At 47.1% G+C, this 27,318-nt stretch overlaps 1 protein-coding gene across 5 annotated transcripts; it reads left to right on the forward strand.

The window, feature by feature from the left end:
• On the forward strand, positions 1–26,810 carry optn (optineurin). Of its 5 annotated transcripts, none has more exons than XR_013788979.1 (14): positions 1–136; positions 1,583–1,745; positions 5,533–5,738; positions 12,513–12,668; positions 13,670–13,857; positions 15,922–16,039; positions 17,015–17,130; positions 17,875–18,024; positions 19,328–19,412; positions 20,001–20,159; positions 22,120–22,262; positions 24,280–24,362; positions 24,572–25,956; positions 25,995–26,810. XR_013788979.1 is itself a non-coding variant. In XM_079494351.1 (14 exons), the coding sequence occupies exons 2-13, from the start codon at positions 1,613–1,615 to the stop codon at positions 24,691–24,693; spliced, it is 1,659 nt and encodes a 552-aa protein (XP_079350477.1). In that variant the 5' UTR covers positions 1–136; positions 1,583–1,612; the 3' UTR covers positions 24,694–24,736; positions 24,773–26,810. The 5 variants fall into 5 exon arrangements, 4 of the variants coding, with proteins under 4 accessions (XP_079350477.1, XP_079350476.1, XP_079350479.1 ...); XM_079494351.1 differs by having other exon boundaries at positions 24,572–24,736; positions 24,773–26,810; XM_079494350.1 differs by having other exon boundaries at positions 24,572–26,810.
• Positions 26,811–27,318: the final 508 nt, after the last annotated feature.

The raw sequence follows: 27,318 nt of genomic DNA on the forward strand, positions 1-27,318 counted from the left end.
AGGAAATAAACAAGCACCAAAGAAAGCGACTCTGATCTCTAGTCTGAAGTGAGACGAAGATCCCAGAGATCTGGAACTGTAAGATCATCTTAGATCACTGGGACTTTACAGCGTTTAAATTACAGCTTTACCAGGCGTGAGTAAACTGCTTTATAGCGTTGGATCTGTTTTATAAATTAAGCCACATGTATGTATGTTTGTGTAGCTAAATATTAATGAAGTTTTCTGTTTTGTTTTTGCCGTATGGTAAGTCCCAACTACGTAACCTTAGTCCTAGTAGGCCCACCTGTTAAGAACACGAAAACGAAACTGTTATGTGTAGAAGATAAATTGAAAATGGTGGGCCCTCTTGTAAACAAGTCAGTGTAATGCTTTATTTGATTATGTCGTCCACTCGCAGTTAACAGTTTTTGTATATTGAACTGTTAATCAATCAATCAATCAATCAATCAATCAAGAAGGAGGTCGAAATGTTGCATGTTTTTGTCCCGTCATTGTCTGGCATTCCTCACTGTTTACGTGCGGATGGAAATCCCCTCCCCTCCCCTGACTGACTGACTGACTGACTGCAACACAGTGACTCATGGGTTGTTTTGAGAGTTATAGTTAATTGGCATTAATTAAACCACAACTGTCTGCCCTGATAACTGTGACTCGTGATCGGTTGATAAGGTTGAATTTAATTAGATGTGATTGCGGCGTGGCTGGCTGCTGCAACTGAAAGCAATGAGATAATTTGTTGACAGGGCCTTCTGCACAGTTGCCCCTGACCTTAACTGTGGAATACCCTCCCCGTAGCTCTGGTCCATAGCTCTAATGCGTTGCATGTACGCATTAGAGCTATGGGCCAGAGCTACCCTCCCCGCACACTTGAGAGCGCCACGGTCAATCGACTGCTTCAAGAGAGGACTAAAGACCTACCTTTTTAATAATAAGGCTTCCTTGACCCATGCCCTTTGATTGATTGATTGAAATATTTATTAACAGTTTGCAGAATTACAGTACAATTCAAGCACAAACTCAATACAAAGACTGTTAACTGTGATCGAGTGGACGACCCAATAAAGCATTACACTTGTTTACAAGAGGGTCCACCTTGTTCAATTCATCAAAACATTTAGAGACGTACAAATATACATAGATAGACATAGATATAGCCAAAGAACAGAACGGGAATTCATGTTCAATAACCTAATAATAATCCTGTTTTCCTTGATGCTAAAATTGTGTGCTTTTAATCCTGTAATGTTCTTTTTTTTGCTTTTGTCTACTGTTTTATATTTGTGTCTGCTGTAGCACTCCATTATTATTATTATTGTTAGTTAATTTGACCGGTATGGGCAGCGGTGGCCGAACGGATTGCGGAGCGGTCTTGATACCGGAAGGTCGCCAGTTCGAATCAGCGGTCCGACACGTTAAAATGACCACCGCTGAAGTGCCCTTGAACAAGGCATTGAACCACTACGATGAAATGTGTTCTATGAGCAGGGCCTGGCTGGAAACAAGTTCTTGAGCTTAGCCCAGATACCCTGGGTAAATATAGTAATCATTTCATTTCATTTCATTCCTTCCCCATCCCTAGGCCTGTATAAGTGGTATTCTCAGCGGGAGCATGTCCTCCGCCGCCCCCCTGATGAACGGGGACATTTCCCGGGGCCCAGGGCCTACCTCAGCCCCCCCAGTGGGCCTGGAGGAGACCCTTCACCAGATGAACAGCCTCATCCAGGAGAACAGGGAGCTCAAGGGTGAGTGAGGCCTGAGGCGGGGAAATACAAGCAGGACGACATTTTTGCATGATCTATTCTATGGTGTCACGGAGAGAGATGTTGTATTGCAGTGGTCAAGTGTGGTCTCTAGGGCAGTGCGGTTCCCAAACCTTTTCATGTCAAGGACCCCCATTTGAAGAGATAATGCCAGGGACCCCCCCCCCCCATAAGAGAAGATTTTTTTTACGACCCTAGCAGTGATTCTCAATCCGTTTAATTTCAAGGACCCCCAGTTTGACATGCATTAGTCTACAGACTTTCTTTTAATGGCATTTCTATCTCTGGGACCCCCAATTTATATTGTAAAATCAATGTTAATTTAACTCTTGAGAGTGTACAAATGGAACCAAACGGACCCGTATTAGGGTCCTTTTGGTTCCATTTGTACAGACCCATAAGGGTCCTTTTGGTTCCAAACTATCATTTAGCTGGGGACCCCCTGGAACTCCCTCAAAGGCCCCTAGGGTTCCCCGGACCTCAGTTTGGGAACGACTGTTCACTGGACCCCCCCCCCCCCTCAGGGGTCCTTGAGATAGCCTGGCCTGGACAGACTGACATCACTGCCTAGATATTAGTCTGGCACTTCGGTGTGGAATCGGTTATAAACAGATTTCCAACGTCACAGCAAAAGAAAGTCTCACTTTGAACAGTGGGCTCTGATTGGTCACCCACAACTCTGGGGTGAGTGAAATGTAATTCAAAGTTTCAAACTGGGGAGTGCCAGACCATTCTCCCAGGGGTTTTATTTTTCCCTGTGGCAGATTCTTCTGGTTTCCAGGCTATCCTTGAGAAGGTTCCAGGGGGTTAAGCATCAACCCATTTTGACCTGAGATCAGATTCTAAAAATGTCTTCTACATCCTGACAGTTTTCTGAAAAAGCTATGTCTCTATGTCAGTCGTTCTTCGATTTAAAAAAATAGCAGACCTACAAGCTCGTAGCGCGCCACTCAGTGGCGCGCTATGAGCTTGTAGATCTGCTATTTTTCAATAGAGCTCCGAAGTCTGACGTCACTTTCAGTAGAGGGTGTCAATCTCCAGGTTCATGTATTTGTTTTTTGCATTGAGATCCCCAAACGGCGATTTTAGGTCGCTTCATATAAGAACTGTGTTTGAAAAATAAACCGACCACCTCGGCGTTTCTGTCAGGGGAGTGGCTGTGCGTCGTTAATGATGTCCATTCATATTTGATACAGCCAGTTTCTAGAGAAAATGGAATTAATGTGACCGCAAAAGCCTTGGAACTACATATGAATGCAATGTCGCTGAGCATATACGTCACGCCCAGCTGTCAACATATTGCGTTCCTGAGATTCCTCGTTGACGTAAGCTCAGCTGGTGGTGACTCGACTCGTACTAACCACGATACATTATATATCAATAAAATAAAAATAAAAATAAATGTAATTAACGTTCAGTTTCTGTTGTGCGACGGGCTGCGGGCAGAAGCAGCCTACCCGGAAATGTAGTCTCTGGGTTGTTTGGCTCGTTTCTAACGCTTATTTTGTTACTCTTTGGGTATATTTGTACATTTCCACCTTCAGTCGATGCTTCATATCCATATGAGTGAAAAGGCCCGGGTGATCGGTTTATTTTTCAAACACAGTTCTTATATGAGGCGATCTAAAATCCCCCTATGGAGAGTACAATGCTTATAAAAACATACATGAACCATGGCGCTCACTGCCCTCTACTGGTAGTAGAGGGCAGTGACGTCAGGACTTCGGTGCTCTATAGCTAAATTATAACATAATGTTTAAAACACCAAAATGGGCATTAAGCTGTGTTCAGACCTGAATATACTGTATATATTCGCTCGGTTGGCCCGTTCGCGCAACTTCTCGCCTTTGCATGGTATGGAACTCAGCATAGGTTTCTGCTAGAGATGTCCCGATACTGTATCGGTATCGGGAAAAGTATCGGATCGGCTCTTATTTGTCATATCGGGTCATATCGGTATCTGTGAATATGCCAGTCTAACCACAGATCCGACACAGGGGTAAGGAGTTGACAATATGGCAGGTAAATAAAAATGTTGGGACATGTGGAGTTTGCTTTGAGTTGCCCCAAACTGCAAGTGCACATTTGAGTGATGAGTCTGCTATAAACGCAACACGAGATATAGCTATAAACACAACACGAGATCACGACACTGGTATCTGTATTCGGTATCGGTATCGGAAGCGAACAAAGTGTATCGGGACATCCCTAGTTTCTGCACACTCTTTAGAGTTATGGGGGTCTGTGTGTCCCAATGCATACCGAACCGGGGGCGGCTGTGGCTCAGGAGGTAGAGCAGGTCGTCCAATGATCCGTGGGTCGGCGGTTCGAATCCCGGCTCCTCCTCCTGTCCACATGTCGAAGTGTCCTTGGGCAAGACACTGAACCCTACGTTGCGTCCAGTGCTCGCCACCGTCGGTGTGTGAACGTGGGAAGTGAGGACGCTGGCGTCGACTGTTCTCCGCTTCACCTCCCAATGTATGAAAGAATGGACTTTTATCTACCTATCTTTTTATGGTGTATTTTACTATTTTTAACGGTGCATTATAATGCTTATTAATGGATTGAGATGAGACTATGACGGACTAACAGTTTTATGCCATGAAGTTTTATCCCCATCAGTGTTTTTTCTTTTGTCCTTTTTGTTCTCTCCGTTGATACTGTTATGTGTTATGGATGCACTAAACGGATTTCGTTGTACTGTATGTCTCGTACAGTACTGTATGTCTCATACAGTACTGTCTCATACAGTACTGTATGTCTCATACAGTACTGTATGTCTCATACAGTACTGTCTCATACAGTACTGTATGTCTCATACAGTACTGTATGTCTCATACAGTACAGTATGAGACAGTACTGTATGTCTCGTACAGTACTGTATGTCTCATACAGTACTGTATGTCTCATACAGTACAGTATGAGACAGTACTGTATGTCTCGTACAGTACTGTATGTCTCATACAGTACTGTCTCATACAGTACTGTATGTCTCATACAGTACTGTATGTCTCATACAGTACTGTATGTCTCATACAGTACTGTATGTCTCATACAGTACTGTATGTCTCATACAGTACTGTCTCATACAGTACTGTATGTCTCATACAGTACTGTATGTCTCATACAGTACTTTATGTCTCATACAGTACTGTCTCATACAGTACTGTATGTCTCATACAGTACTGTATGTCTCATACAGTACTGTATGTCTCATACAGTACTGTATGTCTCGTACAGTACTGTATGTCTCATACAGTACTGTCTCATACAGTACTGTATGTCTCATACAGTACTGTATGTCTCATACAGTACTGTCTCATACTGTACTGTATGTCTCATACAGTGACAATAAAGATCTTATCTTTGAGTAGGCACGTAGTGCATAGAAAAGCGCTATAAAAATGCAATCCATTCTTGAAATGAAAAGGTTTGAGAACCACACTGCAGTGTATATATCAGGGTTCCCCAATTAAGTTTCCTCAAGGGCCATATTTTGACTAGGGTACCAGACTGGGGGCCGAGTCCGCACGCACGAGGTCGAGGGGTTGCCCTGAAAATTCATTCATTTTCAGGGCAAGACCCCATTTGAAAAGGATGCCCAGTTTGACATGCATAGGCTACTGACCCCCATTTAATGCCATTTATATCTTTCTGGGACCCCATTTTTTTAAAATTCTTCCACGGGCCACAAGGGGGCGCTCGGCCCGCGGGCCGCCTATTGGGGAACCCTGGTATATATTGTGACGTCTCTGCGTTCCCCCTGCAGAGGCCCTGAGACAGACCAACCTGTCCATGAAGGAGAGGTTCGAAGGGCTGTCGGCCTGGCGAGAGAAGCAGAGGGAGGAGAGGGACTTCCTGGAGGGGAGGCTGGAGGAGGCGCGCGGCCGCATGGAGGCCCTCACTCTGCACAACCAGGAGCTCAGCAAGAAGGTGAAGGAGCTGGAGGGAGGAGGAGCAGAGGGCAGTGGAACGGTGAGAGGCAGGAGGAGCAGAGGGCAGTGGAACGGTGAGAGGGAGGAGGAGCAGAGGGCAGTGGAACGGTGAGAGGGAGGAGCAGAGGGGAGTGGAACGGTGAGAGGGAGGAGCAGAGGGCAGTGGAACGGTGAGAGAGGGGAGCAGAGGGGAGTGGAACGGTGAGAAGGAGGAGCAGAGGGCAGTGGAACGGTGAGAGGGAGGAGCAGAGGGCAGTGGAACGGTGAGAGGGAGGAGCAGAGGGCAGTGGAACGGTGAGAGGGAGGAGCAGAGGGGAGTGGAACGGTGAGAGGGAGGAGGAGCAGAGGGGAGTGGAACGGTGAGAGGGAGGAGCAGAGGGGAGTGGAACGGTGAGAGGGAGGAGCAGAGGGCAGTGGAACGGTGAGAGGGAGGAGCAGAGGGCAGTGGAACGGTGAGAGGGAGGAGCAGAGGGGAGTGGAACGGTGAGAGGGAGGAGCACAGGGCAGTGGAACGGTGAGAGGGAGGAGGAGCAGAGGGGAGTGGAACGGTGAGAGGGAGGAGCAGAGGGGAGTGGAACGGTGAGAGAGAGGAGCAGAGGGGAGTGGAACGGTGAGAGGGAGGAGCAGAGGGCAGTGGAACGGTGAGAGGGAGGGAGGAGCAGAGGGGAGTGGAACGGTGAGAGGGAGGCAGGAGCAGAGGGGAGTGGAACGGTGAGAGGGAGGAGCAGAGGGGAGTGGAACGGTGAGAGGGAGGAGCAGAGGGGAGTGGAACGGTGAGAGGGAGGAGCAGAGGAGTGGAACGGTGAGAGGGAGGAGCAGAGGGGAGTGGAACGGTGAGAGGGAGGGAGGAGCAGAGGGCAGTGGAACGGTGAGAGGGAGGAGCAGAGGGCAGTGGAACGGTGAGAGGGAGGAGCAGAGGGGAGTGGAACGGTGAGAGGGAGGAGCAGAGGGGAGTGGAACGGTGAGAGGGAGGAGCAGAGGGGAGTGGAACGGTGAGAGGGAGGAGCAGAGGGGAGTGGAACGGTGAGAGGGAGGGAGGAGCAGAGGGCAGTGGAACGGTGAGAGGGAGGAGGAGAGGGCAGTGGAACGGTGAGAGGGAGGAGCAGAGGGGAGTGGAACGGTGAGAGGGAGGAGCAGAGGGGAGTGGAACGGTGAGAGGGAGGAGCAGAGGGGAGTGGAACGGTGAGAGGGAGGGAGGAGCAGAGGGCAGTGGAACGGTGAGAGGGAGGGAGGAGCAGAGGGCAGTGGAACGGTGAGAGGGAGGAGCAGAGGGCAGTGGAACGGTGAGAGGGAGGAGCAGAGGGCAGTGGAACGGTGAGAGGGAGGAGCAGAGGGCAGTGGAACGGTGAGAGGGAGGAGCAGAGGGCAGTGGAACGGTGAGAGGGAGGAGCAGAGGGGAGTGGAACGGTGAGAGGGAGGAGCAGAGGAGTGGAACGGTGAGAGGGAGGAGCAGAGGAGTGGAACGGTGAGAGGGAGGAGCAGAGGGCAGTGGAACGGTGAGAGGGAGGAGCAGAGGGCAGTGGAACGGTGAGAGGGAGGGAGGAGCAGAGGGCAGTGGAACGGTGAGAGGGAGGAGCAGAGGGGAGTGGAACGGTGAGAGGGAGGAGCAGAGGGCAGTGGAACGGTGAGAGGGAGGAGCAGAGGGCAGTGGAACGGTGAGAGGGAGGAGCAGAGGGCAGTGGAACGGTGAGAGGGAGGAGCAGAGGGCAGTGGAACGGTGAGAGGGAGGAGCAGAGGAGTGGAACGGTGAGAGGGAGGAGCAGAGGAGTGGAACGGTGAGAGGGAGGAGCAGAGGAGTGGAACGGTGAGAGGGAGGAGCAGAGGGCAGTGGAACGGTGAGAGGGAGGAGCAGAGGGCAGTGGAACGGTGAGCGGGAGGAGGGGAGCACAGGGCAGTGGAACGGTGAGAGGGAGGAGGGGAGGGCAGTGGAACGGTGAGAGGGAGGCAGGAGCAGAGGGCAGTGGAACGGTGAGAGGGAGGAGCAGAGGGCAGTGGAACGGTGAGAGGGAGGCAGGAGCAGAGGGGAGTGGAACGGTGAGAGGCAGGAGCAGAGGGGAGTGGAACGGTGAGAGGGAGGAGCAGAGCGGAGTGGAACGGTGAGAGGGAGGCAGGAGCAGAGGGGAGTGGAACGGTGAGAGGGAGGAGCAGAGGGGAGTGGAACGGTGAGAGGGAGGAGCAGAGGGGAGTGGAACGGTGAGAGGGAGGAGCAGAGGGGAGTGGAACGGTGAGAGGGAGGAGCAGAGGGCAGTGGAACGGTGAGAGAGAGGAGCAGAGGGCAGTGGAACGGTGAGAGGGAGGAGCAGAGGGGAGTGGAACGGTGAGAGGGAGGAGCAGAGGGCAGTGGAACGGTGAGAGGGAGGAGCAGAGGAGTGGAACGGTGAGAGGGAGGAGCAGAGGGTAGTGGAACGGTGAGAGGGAGGAGGAGCAGAGGGGAGTGGAACGGTGAGAGGGAGGAGCAGAGGGCAGTGGAACGGTGAGAGGGAGGAGCAGAGGGGAGTGGAACGGTGAGAGGGAGGAGGGGAGGGCAGTGGAACGGTGAGAGGGAGGAGGGGAGGGCAGTGGAACGGTGAGAGGGAGGAGGGGAGGGCAGTGGAACGGTGAGAGGGAGGAGCAGAGGGGAGTGGAACGGTGAGAGGGAGGAGCAGAGGGGAGTGGAACGGTGAGAGGGAGGAGCAGAGGGGAGTGGAACGGTGAGAGGGAGGAGCAGAGGGGAGTGGAACGGTGAGAGGGAGGAGCAGAGGGGAGTGGAACGGTTAGAGGGAGGAGCAGAGGGGAGTGGAACGGTGAGAGGGAGGAGGGGAGGGCAGTGGAACGGTGAGAGGGAGGAGCAGAGGGCAGTGGAACGGTTAGAGGGAGGAGCAGAGGGGAGTGGAACGGTTAGAGGGAGGAGCAGAGGGGAGTGGAACGGTTAGAGGGAGGAGCAGAGGGCAGTGGAACGGTGAGAGGGAGGAGCAGAGGGCAGTGGAACGGTGAGAGGGAGGAGCAGAGGGCAGTGGAACGGTGAGAGGGAGGAGCAGAGGGCAGTGGAACGGTGAGAGGGAGGAGCAGAGGGCAGTGGAACGGTGAGAGGGAGGAGCAGAGGGCAGTGGAACGGTGAGAGGGAGGAGCAGAGGGCAGTGGAACGGTGAGAGGGAGGAGCAGAGGGCAGTGGAACGGTGAGAGGGAGGAGCAGAGGGCAGTGGAACGGTGAGAGGGAGGAGCAGAGGGCAGTGGAACGGTGAGAGGGAGGAGCAGAGGGCAGTGGAACGGTGAGAGGGAGGAGGGGAGCACAGGGGAGTGGAACGGTGAGAGGGAGGAGGGGAGCACAGGGCAGTGGAACGGTGAGAGGGAGGAGGGGAGCACAGGGGAGTGGAACGGTGAGAGGGAGGAGGGGAGCACAGGGCAGTGGAACGGTGAGAGGGAGGAGGGGAGCACAGGGCAGTGGAACGGTGAGAGGGAGGAGCAGAGGGGAGTGGAACGGTGAGAGGGAGGAGCAGAGGGCAGTGGAACGGTGAGAGGGAGGAGGGGAGCACAGGGCAGTGGAACGGTGAGAGGGAATGACCGGAAATGGCAGAGTAGAATTTAACCACTTTAGACCTGAGGACGATTCTACAAATGTCTTCTAAATCCTGACAGTTTTCTGAAAAACCCTATGTTTCTAATTCTATGTCAGTCGTTCTGAAACATGTTCATGTCAAGGACCCCCAAAGATATATGTAATTGGCTGCCGACCCCCATCTATATGCATGAAATATAAGAAAAATTACAAAAACTTTTTTTTAATGTCACAATCCCTTTAACCCATTTTGGGCGGGAAACCCCTTTTGGTGTTTTAAACATTGTTATAATTTAGCTATTGAAAAATAGCAGATCTACAAGCTCATAGTGCGCCACGAGCTTGTAGGTCTGCTATTTTTTGAAAAATCGCGAAAATATTTATTTCAGAAAACTGGAGGATTTAGAAGATTTTTTTTTAAATTTCGAGGTCAGGCCTAAATGGGTTAAACACACTTGGTTAAAGGGGCATTCCACCCATTTTCAACATTTTACTATGTCATTAATATACCTTAGAGCTGTTGTGTGGAAATAATAAAAAAGTCCCCCCATTCTGTGTTTCCTAGAACTAGAGGTCTGAAAAAAAATCATTAACATGGTGAAACACATCTTGATGATGTCATCAAGATGCGTTTCACCATGTTAATGATTTCTTTCATACTTACAGTTCTAGGAAACACAGAATGGGGGGACTTTTTTATTATGTCCACACAACAGCTCTAAGGTATATTAATGACATAGTAAAATGTTGAAAATGGGTGGTTTTCCCCTTTAAGCTGACCTGCTCTCTTCTCCCCTCCACACCATTTGAGGGAAGAGTCTTATCACCAAATGATGTTGCTTTCATAGACCATAGGGGGGCGCTATATTCTGAACAATGAACAAAATATTTTGTGAACCCAAATTGAATTGCCATAACTGCTAACCTGGAAATCCAGACTGATTCACTCCGTCTAACGAACTTAAAAATAAATAAATAAATGAAAACATGAGGAAGACACTGGCGCAGCTCGGACAAGTTTAAGTCTCTTTATTGAGCGGGCAATGCATAAGACGACAAAAGCTGGGCTAATCGTTAAAAGCAGGTGGGTACAAGTAGCAGGTGCAGTAGTCCTCCCAATTAGCCAATGCGGTACACCCGTTGACATTGGCTAATTGAAAGGACTGCCCCCCTGCTACTCACCTGTCTCTAAGGCCCCATTTACACTGGCAGCCAAATCCAGCCTGAATCAGATCTGAGCCACATCCAGATTGGAATCTGATTTGTCTAAATGAGTCATGTGACCATTTAAACCAATCGGATTTCAATGTTGATGTGGCACAGATCTGATTCAGGCTAGATTTGTCTGCCAGTGTAAATCAGGCCTAAAGGTGGTTGCACACTGGACGCGTTTTTTCCGATATTGACGTCAGACTTCGGTGCTCTATTGTGCCAACATTGAAACGTTAGTCGTCGTCCTGTATAAATTGTTCCTTCAGTTAAGGGGCTTTGACCTGTCCGAGCTGCCCTGGTGTTCTCCTCACGCTCATTGCTGCCTGTGTCACACACCGGACGGACCTACCTCTACCTGGCCGGACGGACCTACCTCTACCTGGCCGAGGCCTTGTGAAAACTCAATTTCATCTGACCCAGAGCCATCTAATAGAAGAGTTATGATATAGAGGGGGCAGAAACCAAGCGCTCGAGCGTTGTTCATGCAGTCTATGTAGGAGAGCCTCCGTTGGACTGAAGCCCCATGAAGTGACCAATAGAAGTCTATGTAGGAGAGCCTCCATTGGACTGAAGCCCCATGAAGTGACCAATAGAAGTCTATGTAGGAGAGCCTCCGTTGGACTGAAGCCCCATGAAGTGACCAATAGAAGTCTATGTAGGAGAGCCTCCATTGGACTGAAGCCCCATGAAGTGACCAATAGAAGTCTATGTAGGAGAGCCTCCATTGGACTGAAGCCCCATGAAGTGACCAATAGAAGTCTATGTAGGAGAGCCTCCGTTGGACTGAAGCCCCATGAAGTGACCAATAGAAGTCTATGTAGGAGAGCCTCCATTGGACTGAAGCCCCATGAAGTGACCAATAGAAGTCTATGTAGGAGAGCCTCCATTGGACTGAAGCCCCATGAAGTGACCAATAGAAGTCTATGTAGGAGAGCCTCCATTGGACTGAAGCCCCATGAAGTGACCAATAGAAGTCTATGTAGGAGAGCCTCCATTGGACTGAAGCCCCATGAAGTGACCAATAGAAGTCTATGTAGGAGAGCCTCCGTTGGACTGAAGCCCCATGAAGTGACCAATAGAAGTCTATGTAGGAGAGCCTCCATTGGACTGAAGCCCCATGAAGTGACCAATAGAAGTCTATGTAGGAGAGCCTCCATTGGACTGAAGCCCCATGAAGTGACCAATAGAAGTCTATGTAGGAGAGCCTCCATTGGACTGAAGCCCCATGAAGTGACCAATAGAAGTCTATGTAGGAGAGCCTCCATTGGACTGAAGCCCCATGAAGTGACCAATAGAAGTCTATGTAGGAGAGCCTCCATTGGACTGAAGCCCCATGAAGTGACCAATAGAAGTCTATGTAGGAGAGCCTCCATTGGACTGAAGCCCCATGAAGTGACCAATAGAAGTCTATGTAGGAGAGCCTCCGTTGGACTGAAGCCCCATGAAGTGACCAATAGAAGTCTATGTAGGAGAGCCTCCGTTGGACTGAAGCCCCATGAAGTGACCAATAGAAGTCTATGTAGGAGAGCCGCCATTGGACTGAAGCCCCATGAAGTGACCAATAGAAGTCTATGTAGGAGAGCCTCCGTTGGACTGAAGCCCCATGAAGTGACCAATAGAAGTCTATGTAGGAGAGCCTCCATTGGACTGAAGCCCCATGAAGTGACCAATAGAAGTCTATGTAGGAGAGCCTCCGTTGGACTGAAGCCCCATGAAGTGACCAATAGAAGTCTATGTAGGAGAGCCTCCATTGGACTGAAGCCAATAGAAGTCTATGTAGGAGAGCCTCCATTGGACTGAAGCCCCCAATAGAAGTCCATGTAGGAGAGCCTCCATTGGACTGAAGCCCCATGAAGTGAACGCAGTTTGCGTAACTCTGTCTATATCTAAGGCTCTGGGGGAGCCCTACCTCTACCTGTCTATATCTAAGGCTCTGGGGGAGCCCTACCTCTACCTGGCCGAGGCGTGGTGGTGAAGATTCCCTTCCATCTGCTCCTAGTTGGAAAGAATCATGTATTTTCTTTCCTCGATTTCTTTCGGTTTAACTGGGATTTCATTATTTCCCAGGCGGCCAATCAGAGCGCAGAGCTGGACGCACTGCTCGTCCAGGTGGCTCGACTGCAGGCGGAGAAGAACGACCTGGTGGCCATGAACTCTGAACTCCAGCTGAAGACAGGTCAGGGGTCACCGGACGACTCCTTCATAGAGATCATACACATGGAGGTGAGTGAGGCGCGCACACACACACACATACACACAGGCACGTGCACACGTATACATCAAAGGGGGCTTCAGCCATAGATATATATACTCTAGATAGCTCACCCGCGCTGTTGGCCAATGGAGAGCGACGCCGTTACGTGGCGGCCATCTTACCTCGGGACACATAACATTGTGTCTATGGGGCATGTACTCTTAAATGACCATAACTTGCTCAATTTTCAACCGATTTTCAAACGGTTTGGTTTGTTATAAACGTCAGAGACGTCCGCATACTTACATGCTTTTATACGACGTTCATATATATATATAAAAAAAAGCAGATAAGCATCCTGAATCATAGCCACGTTGACAACGTTTGTTATAAACCAACCTGTTTGTAAATCCGTCAAGATTTGAGCGAGTTATGACTGTTTGAGCTGCCATTGAACATACTGTGCTGTAGCCCCGAAGTAAGATGGCTGCCGGGTGAACGACGTCTGAAACTCTGCCTTGAGCCATGTAGACTTTATATATATCTATGGCTTCAGACCCTGCTCTTTTACCCATCTGTAAAAAAAAAAAAAAAACTGCCCTCTCCAGACCACGAATGCTGCATTTACTATGGTGAAAGAAGCCCCCCCCCCCTCCCCCCTTTCCATGCCATACTCGAAGGCAGCATTCAGGAGAATTGCAACATTTTACGAACTCTCCCGAACTGAACTTGAACGCAGCATTTTTGCGTCGAAATAATTAGTCCTCCGTGTAGAAATCCATGTCGTACGCCCGCATCTCCAGTAGCTAAGGAGTGTCGGTCGCAGCCCCCAAAAATAGCTGATCTACAAGCGCATCGCAGCACGATGGCGTTGTGAGCTTGTAGATCCATAATTTCCATAATATTATCTAACATTTTCTGCACGTCCCTGCACTCTCTCTCTCTCTCTCTCTCTCTCTCTCTCTCTCACAAACACACACACACACACACACACACACACACATAATGTGTTCCTGCCTGTTATTTTCAGGACGGCGGTGCGGAGGGTCTGAGGGATGCGTGTGGAGGTGAGCGGAGCGGTCGGCTGGACATGAGCATGATGAGCGCCTCTCGGCTGGAGTCTGAGGAGGTGACCGTGAGCCAGCTGCTGCAGTCCCTCAGGAGGGAGACGCAGAAGGTGGAGACGCTGGAAATGGAGCTCCGGGCATCTCAAGCCAGGTATGACCCTAACCCAAGCCAGGTATGACCCTAACCCAAGCCAGGTATGACCCTAACCCAAGCCAGGTATGACCCTAACCCCAAGCCAGGTATGACCCTAACCCTAACCCAAGCCAGGTATGACCCTAACCCTAACCCAAGCCAGGTATGACCCTAACCCTAACCCAAGCCAGGTATGACCCTAACCCAAGCCAGGTATGACCCTAACCCCAAGCCAGGTATGACCCTAACCCAAGCCAGGTATGACCCTAACCCAAGCCAGGTATGACCCTAACCCTAACCCAAGCCAGGTATGACCCTAACCCAAGCCAGGTATGACCCTAACCCAAGCCAGGTATGACCCTAACCCTAACCCAAGCCAGGTATGACACTAACCTAATTGACCCTAACCTAACTGACTCGAGTCAGCTACGAGCTTGTAGGTCTGCTATTTTTGAAAAATTGTGAAAATGAGAAAAGAGTGAACATTTTAAGTCAAATCTTTGCTTCTGGGAGAGGGTCCCTGGAACGACATATTTTCAGGGGGGGGGGGGAGGGCGGAGGCATATTACATATAATCTTTGGGGTCCTTGACATGAAATATTGAGCACCACTGAGCACTGATACAGAAACAGATTTTTTTCTCAAATACGATCTTTTGGCCCAGTCATTCACACTACCGTTTGCAAGTGACTAGATCCGATCTGTGCATTCAGACTGATTTTAACAACTCACCGCAAAGCCGCCCTGCATCGACATATCTGCTTCGGTTTCCGTGGTAACCAACAACAATCTAACAAAAAAATTAGGAGCGCACACGGTAGGGAGGTGCTCGTAGTCCCGATGCCAAAAATATTTTTTATTTACAATACATTGAGAAACAAGTACTGCCGTAGCAGACAACACGCAGCGCAGCACTCCAGGTTAAAACAAAATCCTTCTAGGTTCAAAAAGATATAAGAAAATGCCAGCATTCATTGTATGTCCTTTGCATGATTTTATTTACCTCTGACGAGAGTCATTAAACAATACATTAAAAAGTATTTTTGGCATCGGGACTACGAGCTCTCCTTTCTATTTGAACCAACAACTATCTGACATTGCAGATAGGACCGCGTGTAGCCGTTCTCCTCATATATCCTCATAAACGGCCTTGTTTCTGTACATTTAGAGAGGTTTAGAATATTGTATATATCCGAGTAACGGAGGCATCCTCCAGTGTCTCCTCCCCGAGGAGCGTCATTTCATCCTACCCCGTTTTGCATTTAACCGCACCCCCCCCTTCGGAATTCCAATAACTTCTTCATATCGCGTCAAATAAGAACTGTGTTCCAAAGATAAACAAATGACCACAGCGGTTTGACTCAAATGGATATAAAGAATCAACTGACTGAGAGAAAACTCTAATGTTACTGCCGCCGAATTATTAACATTTTCGCTAGAAAGAGACTGTATCAAATATGAGTGACTGACTGTTGTAACGATACAGAGACACCTCCCCGACATATCGTTTTGACCAAGGGATGAGCGAGTGACGTCAGGACTTTGGTACAGATGTCATCGTCTGTCCGCTCCGCTGTAGTGCTTACATAATGAAGTGATATTATTCCTATAAAACAAACGTGTGTTGCAATATTGTTTTCCTCTCTTTTCTGTCCTCTCGCTTGTTTTCTTTTGCTCTCGTTTGGTTGTTTTTCTCTCTCTCTTGTTTGTTTACTTAAATAAAAATACTCGCGCTCTGTAATGACGTCATGTTAGTAGCGCTCGGGTCGCGCTGCGGGTGACGTTTGGACAGCTTGATATGTGACTCAGGTCACTTCATGTGGTCGTTGCATTCAGACTGAGACAGATCTCCTCAGATCGGATATAAATCGGATTTGAAACCACCTCTGGATGTGACTCAAGTCACATTTGAAAAAATCGGATTCCATGTGACCTGTCTGCATTTAGACTTATTTAAGCAAATCGGATTTCTATCTTGAAGTGACACAGATCTGATTCAGGCTAGATTTGTCTGCCAGTGTAAAGCAGGCCTTAGTGTATAGGACTGGAACACCGCCTCATGCACCTGTTCTTCTACTGTAGGATGGTGGAGTTGGAAGAGAAGACTGCGGTCATGGAGAGCTCGACACAAACCTCCCTGCAGCCACAGAAGGGGACGGAGGGGAAAACCCAACAAGGAGAAACTGGGAAGGAGGAAAAGGTATAATATACAGTGTGTAGTAGCAGTAATGGTACCTTGTAGTAGCAGTAATGGTACATTGTAGTGGCAGTAATGGTACATTGTAGTGGCAGTAATGGTACATTGTAGTGGCAGTAATGGTACATTGTAGTGGCAGTAATGGTACATTGTAGTGGCAGTAATGGTACCTTGTAGTAGCAGTAATGGTACATTGTAGTGGCAGTAATGGTACATTGTAGTGACAGTTGTGATAATGTGGTGGTGGTACTGATAGTATTCAAAGTATACAATGTTCTCATTATATCAAGTTTGTGTAATTGTGACGATGGCGAGGTGCTGACCCTTGAGAGCGTAAAATGAAACCAAATGGACCCGAGGTGCTGACCCTTGAGAGCGTAAAATGAAACCAAATGGACCCGAGGTGCTGACCCTTGAGCGCGTAAAATGAAACCAAATGGACCCGAGGTGCTGACCCTTGAGAGCGTAAAATGAAACCAAATGGACCCGAGGTGCTGACCCTTGAGAGCGTAAAATGAAACCAAATGGACCCGTACGGGTCCATTTCGTTTCATTTTACGCTCTCAAGGGTCAGCACCTCGCCACAGCTGACCAAATAAGTTGTAATGTCTGAAGTCTCATGATTACATAATTGGGAAACATTCATTGATTTTGATTTGATATATATTGAAAGAAAGGGCACTTCAGCACGGGAAATGGGGCTGAGTAGTGTTGATATAAGAAATAAAACAAATGATAAAACAACGATTTTGTTATAATTTCAAATAATTGCCTAGCCCTAATGTGAAATATAATATATTAATTGTATTTTTTATTTATTTTTAATGTATTGTTGGGGCTATCAAATAAGGCAGTAAACTGCTATCAAATTTAGACAAGAAATAAAGCTGCGAAGGCAAACCCCGGAGGAACCCTGACTGTCCTATATAAATGGATGACTTGTTCTTCTGACACGACGACTCACGTCTTGTGCTTCAGGCCGCGTCCGAGGTGGAGGATCTGAAGTCTCAGATGAGGACGCTGTTCAAAGAGCTGCAGCAGGCTCAGAGTAAACTGGGAGAGGCCGAGGCCATGAAGAAGAACCTCCAGGACAGGTAGAGTAAACTGGGAGAGGCCGAGGCCATGAAGAAGAACCTCCAGGACAGGTAGAGTAAACTGGGAGAGGCCGAGGCCATGAAGAAGAACCTCCAGGACAGGTAGAGTAAACTGGGAGAGGCCGAGGCCATGAAGAAGAACCTCCAGGACAGGTAGAGTAAACTGGGAGAGGCCGAGGCCATGAAGAAGAACCTCCAGGACAGGTAGAGTAAACTGGGAGAGGCCGAGGCCATGAAGAAGAACCTCCAGGACAGGTACGACCAGGGGCGTAAATATCGACTGCAACCGGTGCAATGCACCGAGGCCCAGCGCCCCCCTAGGGGCCCCCGGGGCCCAGCGCCCCCTAGGAGCCCAGCGCCCCCCTAGGGGCCCCCGGGGCACAGCGCCCCCAAGGGGCCCATGAAGGGGGAAGAAGAAGAGAGAAAAAAAGAGTCAGGGCGACGTTGAAACTAGGTGGTAAAGATAACTTAAGTGATGCTTGTGGAACTCGACTACGTCTCGTTCCTGACCGCATCACTGTCGTGGCAATAATCACGTTGACGTTTTCTCCTTGCTCCCTGTAGATGTGGAGAGGTGGAGCAGGTGTTGACGTTCTCCTTGCTCCCTGTAGATGTGGAGAGGTGGAGCAGGTGTTGACGTTCTCCTTGCTCCCTGTAGATGTCGAGAGGTGGAGCAGGTGTTGACGTTCTCCTTGCTCCCTGTAGAGGTGGAGCAGGTGTTGACGTTCTCCTTGCTCCCTGTAGATGTCGAGAGGTGGAGCAGGACGTGGTGACCCTCCGCGCCCAGCTGGTGGACAAGCAGGCGGTGCAGACGGAGAACGACAGGCTGAAGCTGCAGCTGGACAGCATGCAGTCCCAGAGCCAGCTGGAGCAGAGGAAGACCAGCGAGGAGAGGTGGGAGAGAGAGAGAACACACACACACACACACACACACACACACACACACACACACACACACACACACACACACACACACAGCTGGAGCAGAGGAAGACCAGCGAGGAGAGGTGGGAGAGAGAGAGAACACACACGCACGCACGCACGCATGCACGCACACACACAGCTGGAGCAGAGGAAGACCAGCGAGGAGAGGTGGGAGAGAGAGAGAACACACACACACACGCACGCATGCACGCACGCACACACACAGCTGGAGCAGAGGAAGACCGGCGAGGAGAGGTGGGAGAGAGAGAGAACACACACGCACACACACACACACACACACAGCTGGAGCAGAGGAAGACCGGCAAGGAGAGGTGGGAGAGAGAGAGAGAGAGAGAGAGAGAGAGAGAGAGAGAGAGAACACACACACAGGCATCCACCTTCTGACATTTGTACTGTAGGTCGCTGGCTATTTAAAAGTATTGGCCGTTAGTAACCCACCCATGTTCCTTTAGAGTGTCCACTTCTTGTGCTCTATGCTGTACCTGGACCACACACACACACACACACACACACACACACACACACACACAGTCACACACACACACACACATGGGTACTGACAACGGGTATGCATTCCCAACATGCATTGTTCCTGAGGCCAGTGGTGTTTTTTAATAAATAAAGTTTATTGTAATATCTAACATTATCAGTACTGTGGTAATGGGTACCACACTGGGTGGGTATTCTACAACAATGCATACAGCAGGTACTTACTCTGTCAACATGTATAACAGCATTCATTCCCAACTTGCATCGTTTCTGACTTGCGTGGTGTCAGAGTAAGCCAGTTCCCAGAATGCCACCTGCCTCACCTGCCACCGCCCATTCAGGGCGGGAACACCTTTTGGTGTTTTAAGCATTGTGTTATACATACAATGCTTAAAAGCGCTACGAGCTTATAGATCTGCTATTTTTGAAAAATCGTAAAAATGTGGTGCAAATATTTGAATATATATATATATATATATATATATATATATATATATATATATATATATATATATATATAATCATTCACAGTGAACGTTTTTAATTCAAATCTTTGCTTCTGGGGTGTCCATGGAACAACATATTTTCAGATGGGGGTCGGCGGCCAAATGCATATATTTCTGGGGGTCCTTGACATGGAAATGTTTGAGAACCACTGACATAGAAACATATCAGAAAACTGTCAGTATTTAGAAGCCATTTGTAGAATCGTCCTCAGGTCTAAATGGGTTAAATTGACGATCCGTTCCATTCTGCATCTCAGGAACAACCTGGCCCAGCTGAAGGACGCCTACACCAAGCTCTTTGAAGACTACAACGAGCTCAAAGAGGAGAAGAAAAAGAGAGAGGTGACTTTGTCCACAACCAACATCTACACCACATCTGTCATAATGTACATATCCTCTACCCAGAGGCGTCTGGGAGAAATGCGAGGCCCTGTGCGATATGTCGGTGGGGACAATGTGCGCGCGCGTCAGCGCGCGCACTTACTTTTGCCTTCACTTTCCTATTTGTTATACATATTAAGTATCACATTTGCTTGATTGCCAATGCCTGCAGACAGTTTGTGATCGATCAAAATTCAATTAGAAAATTGTGAAATCATGACACTGACTGACTGGACTGACAGAGAGAGAGAGAGAGGTCGTCGGTCCATGCGTGTGACTAGTTATTTGAAATAAATAACTAGATGGAACTGCGGCTCCAAACCGACTGCAGTTTAGGCTTAAATAGGTGAAAAATCAACTGCAACGGAACGGGCTGCGATGCGATTATTGTCTCTTAAAAAAAAAAAAAAAAACATGCGCGAGGCCCTGTGCGGCATCACCATTCGCACTACCCAAAAAGCGGCCTGCCTCTACCCTCCTTTCTGTGAATTAACCAGCCCTACTGAGACTTAAAAATGAAACAAAGTTGACTCTGACCATCCCTTGTAGACTCAGATGGCGCCCAAGGAGGCGTTGGATGACCTGCAGGCCCGGCTGGCTGCAGCAGAACAGGCCCTGGCGACCAAACAAGACAAGATCGACCTCATGAAGCAGGAAATGTTCCAGAAGGAGAAGGAGCTGGAGACCATCTCTGTCTTCCAAGCCCAGGTGTGTGTACAGTACAAGTGTTGTTTTTGGGCAGCAAAGTTTGATTTTAGTTTTTGTCATTGTCTCTTGAATAGTTATCACTTAGTTTTAGTCACATTTTAGTCACCTGGAATGTTTTAGTCGACGAACACATCACTGGTGTGTACAGTTGTATTACTATATTGTCAGGGCTGTCAGCCTGCCACTGAGACTGAATTCAACACAGGGTTAAAGTTTGAGGTATTATTTGTGTTGCAGAGTGATATTTGTTATTTTGACTTTAGTATAGTGGTGAGTATCCCCGCCTGTCACGCGGGAGACCGGGGTTCGATTCCCCGACGGGGAGCCACCTGCCACTGTGGATCAGTCGATGTAGGGCTGTAGACCAGGAGGGCCAACCTATTCAGCCATGTATATAGTTTTGCTGTGTTTTGTTAAAACACCATTTTTGCACCATTTATTTGGACACAAGGTGAATAAAAACTGTTTGATTTTGCTAACAAGGACTCTGACTTGCTATCTTGGGGTAAATTTTAACCTTTTTGAGTCTGGAATCTAATGCCTTTTTGGGCCCATACTACCTCGCACTGAGCAAAGTGTGACAGATGTCCCCACAACTATTAGTATAGTTGAGAAATGGACATTGTGATGTACCATTTCCCTGGTCCTCACAAGAGAGACCGTTGTCTTTAAGAAAAGAGTTGGTTAGTTTTACAATTGGGGAAAGATTAAATTGGGGGGTTTAGCATTACGCGTTTAGGTTTAGAGTTTCTAAACTGACATTAGGACATTAGGTCTACTAGCCAGGATAAAAAAAAATCTAAAATCTACCCTAAAAAGCATAATGAAATTTAGAAAATATTGGCTTATAATAGGTTGTCAATAGGGCCATCTTGGATTAAGGCAAATGTAGGGTATTAGCAGATGAGCAGATTAGGGTAGATTTTGTATCCTGGCTTGTAGACGTAATGTCCTGTCAGAATCAGTTGAGAAACAAAAGAATCCAATTTTGTCCAAACTGAGTGGATTATTTTCCTTCATTTACTGGACTATTTCCCATGCTGGTGTATGAACTGAAACGATAGCGCATCCATATCATGTTACGGTTGAACATTGTAAACAAGACGTTGCTGATGTACAGTTGGGTGCCACCGATATTGTCCCTTATCATTTGACCCATTTAGGCCTGACCTCAAAATTTAAAAAAAGTCCTTCTAAATCCTCCAGTTTTCTGAAATAAATATTTTCACGATATTTCAAAAATAGCAGACCTACAAGCTCGTAGCGCGCCACTCGGTGGCGCGCTATGAGCTTGTAGATCTGCTATTTTTCAATAGCTAAATTATAACATAATGTTTAAAACACCAAAAGGGGTTCCCGCCCAAAATGGGTTAACTGTCCTTTTGCGCAGATCACGCAAACCTCAGCAAAAAGAAAAGGACAATATCGATGGCCTCCAACTGTAGGTGATTATTTTACAACACGGGACTCAGCCAATCAGAATCAAGGACTAGAACTATCTGTTTTAGAAGAATAAATAACTTCTAATAAATAACTTGCTGTGGCACTTGGACAGCATGAGGGATTTGGTCATATTTAGAGTTGTACCGATACCGATACTGGTATCGGGTACTCAGGCCGGTACTCGGAACCGGCCCCGGTACTCTGACCCGAGTACCCAAACATCCAATTGACACTTGGCTGAACGAATGCAACGGGAGCAAGTCTGACCCAACACAATCGCCAAAAACAGCCGATCGTGTGTGTGTGTGTGTGTGTGTGTGTGTGTGTGTGTGTGTGTGTGTGTGTGTGTGTGTGTGTGTGTGTGTGTGTGTGTGTGTGTGTGTGTGTGTGTGTGTGTGTGTGTGTGTGTGTGTGTGTGTGTGTGTGTGTGTGTGTGTGTGTGTGTGTGTGTGTGTGTGTGTGTGTGTGTGTGTGTGTGTGTGTGTGTGTGTGTGTGTGTGTGTGTGTGTGTGTTCAGGCAGAGGTGTATTCATCAGACTTCTATGCTGAGCGTGCCGCCAGAGAGAAGATCCACGAAGAGAAGGAACGTCTGGCTGCTCAGTTGGACTTCATCAAGAAGCAGAACTCCCAACTCCAGGAGGAAATGGACTCACTGGGCAGGTGTGGCTCAATACCTAAACCTAATCGTTTGTTATGTTTTGGCAAGAACTATAATAAAATACGCACATCACTTCGTGGAGGTGCTGGGTTCAAAAAGTGTGACCAGATTTGACTGAGAGCCTGCCATCGCGCACATTCCAGCTTTTCACCAGAGGAGAAAATGAGTTAATAGCACAGGCAGACTCTTCACATACTAGAGCATGTCTGAAATAAGTGTCAGAGCTGAAATCGACACGTAAATATGAAATAAATGCTTAAACATGTAGCTAGGTGTAATGTTAGAGACCACAGAAGTGAACCTTTCAAGCCTGTTTTCTCAACTCGCTGTTTTCTGCAAGACATTACTCTATAAGCCATATCTCCAAAACTGGTGGGTCAAACTGAACAACCAATATGTCAATTTGAAGCTATGATTCCCTGCTTTCATATGACATGAAAAAACAAAAATTCAAAAAAATCCAATGGCAGTCCCTCAGTCAAATGTGGTCACAAGTGACATCGGAAAAGAGAAGGGAACCCCCACACTCGTATGCTCCAAAAGGTTTATTTATTGACGACGTTTCGAGCCAAGGCTCTTCATCTGGTCAAACTCAAGATGCGAGTGATCCACCCATTTAAATAGACACCCACGGGTCACGTTACCAGTCAGTGGGTGGAACCAACACAACATGGTCATCAAATCAATTAATGAAATGTCATTATATACAGTGTTACACATTTCTCAAATCCACAACAGTGGAGTAAGCAAAATGGACATCAGGATTACTATACAATGTAGGTCAGTGATTCACAAGAAAATACATTTCATAATACATTTTATTTTGTCTAGTGGCAAAATATTATGTAATATGTCATGTGCACACACCTTGTCATCGGAAACATAAATTACGCTTGAGGGAGCACTTTGCCCATTTTCAACCCACCTTGATATAATTTGTCTTCACCATTATTATTTCTGTCTACTTGCTCTGCGTCTCAGAGGTTGGCTTAGAGACCGTTCAGAAACCTGCCTTACGAGTGACATCATTGGTAGGCAGGAACAGTGGCTTCTACAGTATGTCTGGACTCTGCATGCTGACCCTAATGTCAGCCGACCAGTCCCTGGAACAATACATTAACCCTAATGTCAGCCGACCAGGTCCCTGGACCAGGTCCCTGGAACAGGTCCCTGGAACAATACATTAACCCTAATGTCAGCCGACCAGGTCCCTGGACCAGGGACCTGGACCAGGGACCTGGAACAATACATAACCCTAATGTCAGCCGACCAGGTCCCTGGAACAACACATAACCCTAATGTCAGCCGACCAGGTCCTGCAACAATACATTAACCCTAATGTCAGCCGGCCAGGTCCTGCAACAATACATTAACCCTAATGTCAGCCGACCAGGTCCCTGGAACAATACATAACCCTAATGTCAGCCGACCAGGTCCCTGGAACAACACATAACCCTAATGTCAGCCGACCAGGTCCTGCAACAATACATAACCCTAATGTCAGCCGACCAGGTCCTGCAACAATACATTAACCCTAATGTCAGCCGACCAGGTCCCTGGTCAGCCGACCAGGTCCCTGGAACAATACATAACCCTAATGTCAGCCGACCAGGTCCCTGGAACAATACATAACCCTAATGTCAGCCGACCAGGTCCTGCAACAATACATAACCCTAATGTCAGCCGACCAGGTCCTGCAACAATACATTAACCCTAATGTCAGCCGACCAGGTCCTGCAACAATACATTAACCCTAATGTCAGCCGACCAGGTCCCTGGTCAGCCGACCAGGTCCCTGGAACAACACATTTTCAAATGGGGGTCGGCGGCCAATTACATATAATTTGTGGGGTCCTTGACATGAAATATTGGATAGACCCACTTAAAAACACTGGCACCTCCTCTCATCTTTCCTGCTGTCTGTCTTGATAAAATATAGAACAGCCTTCAAGTCCATACATGTTTATGGAACCAATGATATATGAACACAATTCAGCCATTTTCCTGTTCTGCATATAGGCAATCCCTGAACGAGATGCAAAGGAGACACGTGCCGCGCGGAGGCAATCCACATGGGGGCGCCGGTGCACAGGGTGGAAGAGGTAATAATCATTTTGTGTGTTTTCATCAACATGGTCTGTGTCTTTGCTAGGCCAGACAGACAGCAGATGATCTGTTCTTTGCTAGGCCAGACAGACAGCAGATCTGTGTCTTTGCTAGGCCAGACAGACAGCAGATGATCTGTGTCTTTGCTAGGCCAGACAGACAGCAGATACAGGTCCTAATCATGAGCATCTCTGACTCTTCGCAGGCGACGGTAGAGAATCATGGCAGCAGCAGGTGAACATCCCAGAGCACGCCTGTCCCAAATGTAACGAGATTCTACCAGACCTGGACAGCCTGCAGATCCACATCATGGACTGCATCATCTGAAACTACTGTACTGCGTCTCCGTCAAGCCCACGAGAACACCATTCAAAACCCGAATCAATAAAATGTAAATTGAAAAAAACAAAACCCGAATAGAACATGGCTGCCTCGTCCACTGAGTTCAGTAGAGAAGTGGTGCCATGATGTTATATTATATAATAGAACATGGCTGCCTCGTCCACTGAGTTCAGTAGAGAAGTGGTGCCATGATGTTATATTATATTATATAATAGAACATGGCTGCCTCGTCCACTGAGTTCAGTAGAGAAGTGGTGCCATGATGTTATATTATATAATAGAACATGGCTGCCTCGTCCACTGAGTTCAGTAGAGAAGTGGTGCCATGATGTTATATTATATAATAGAACATGGCTGCCTCGTCCACTGAGTTCAGTAGAGAAGTGGTGCCATGATGTTATATTATATTATATAATAGAACACGGCTGCCTCGTCCACTGAGTTCAGTAGAGAAGTGGTGCCATGTTATATTCTGTTCCTCGACCTATCGAGCAGTGGTTTTCAACCAGTGGTCCTTGAGAGGGTTCCAGGTGTATTATTTAACTCTTGAGAGCGTAAAAATGAAACCAAATGGACCCTACGCTCTTAACTATTGTTAAGCATCTGCATTACTTCATTAACAAGAAGTCTACACAATTAGAGAATGTAGAAGAATTGTAATTTTGGTCAACGTTTGCCAAATCGCAGACAAAATCTTATCCAACGACGACAAAATATTCTAAGTCTTGAGTCTGAGAGGCTAAATCTCATCGATGGGGGTTCCGTGGCTCAAAAGCAGAATAAAGAAAATGGACCTTGATATGAAAACGGTTGAAAACCACTGCTTTAGTATAGAGTATCTGAACTACAACAACTTGTGCAATGCTTGAAGTAGCAGCTTAAAGTAATAATGGGTCATCCAGAAATGAAGATTATGTCATCATCTACTCAACCTCATGCCTGTTGAAACAGGTGACGGTTATTTTTCAACATGGGGGGGCGGGGATCCCCAGGGTTTCCTTGGAGGGGTTCCATAGGGGGGCCCCTGCTAAATTTCCTTAATGCAGTATCAAAATCAGTTCAACTTTTTTTTTCTTTCTTTCTTTATATATATATATATATATATATTTTTTTTTTTAATTTTTTTTTGAAAGGTCTTGAATTGGGAGAAATTGGGAACACCTTTAAAAACGTATTAAACACAAATCTCTTATGGGGTCTCCCTGACCTAATGCATAATGTGGGGGTCCTTGAGATGAACCATTGTTGGTGTCAGCATGGAAATGTACATTTTCAAAGTCTGTCAGAGTCTGTCAAATGTGCAAATAAGTAGGAAATTACAGCATTAAAATGCATATGTGTTTGACCCTTAAGCATATGTAAGTAGATGATGACAATATTTTTCATTTTTGGTTTTTACCATTCCTTTCATATAGTAAGTCTTCCTCCTCGCCTTTGAACTGTAGCTCTTTTCATTCCCCAATCATTTGATAATGGAACGGGGCAATCAAAGGGTCCATCTCTAAATGCTTGGTAGACAGTAAAATACAATACATACATTAAAATGTGCTCTGGTATTGATTGAAGGATAGAAATATGGGTGGAAACACTGACAAGTGTGTACGTGTGATTTTCATTTCTATGTAGCCTGCACTTATACATACAGATTATAGCCAAAGTTCATCCGTTTACAGGCTAAATATTTAATCATTATTTAGCTGGGACTCCTGAGATCATTGGAGGTGTGATGATTATTATTGTAAGAAATTGCATTCTATTTTATTTTCTGTGGCAAAAAGGAATATTGTGTTAAATATTTCCAATATTCAGGTCTATCTCAGTGGAAAAGGGTGGCAAACAGCTCATATAGGCACTTTAATGTACGAGTTATGTCTTTCAACTCCTACGTACCTAGCAACATAAATAAAATAATATGAGCACATGAAGCTAATTCTGTTAACCTATACAATGTGTACTTGTGTGTATTACATCACCTATGCTATGTTAATCTATTGTGTTAACTGGCACTTCTTTACCAAACTTTTGCTGACTGCTGTGATTATCGATAAGATCTCTGCCCTTCAATTCTGTGCTTTTAGTTTTATGGATATAATAAAAGTTTTCAAATATCTTCCGTCTCTGTCTGACAAACGGCACACGACACGATGTCTACATTAATTATTGTGTCAATAAAATGCACGGTAATGTTAGGCTACTGTAGCCTAAGATTTAGACTCATTGATGTATTTATCGATTTGAAATGTCAGAATCGATAAATACATCGAGTCTAAATCTTAGGCTAAGGCTACTGGACAAATTGTATGTCGAATACAAAGTTATATTTATTCATTGCCATTTGCAATACACTTGTGTTACATTATTTAATATAGCAAATACTATATTCATAATTCATTTTTACATTAATTTTACTGTCAGTAGTGTGGTGGTCTGACATGTGCCTGACAGTTAAAACAAAAATAATCAAAACGTATTAAGTTATTTTAAATATGTTTTCCTGATAGTTAATTAATGTATCGATCGAGTTTGATTGTTATTGGTATAAAAAAAATGGAGGCAAAGAAAAGCGGACACCGGACACAACATGCAGGACTTTTAATCAGGCATATCGAA

The sequence above is a fragment of the Electrona antarctica genome (genome assembly GCF_951216825.1).
Source record: "Electrona antarctica genome assembly, chromosome: 23".
Classification (NCBI taxonomy): Eukaryota; Metazoa; Chordata; class Actinopteri; order Myctophiformes; family Myctophidae; genus Electrona; species Electrona antarctica.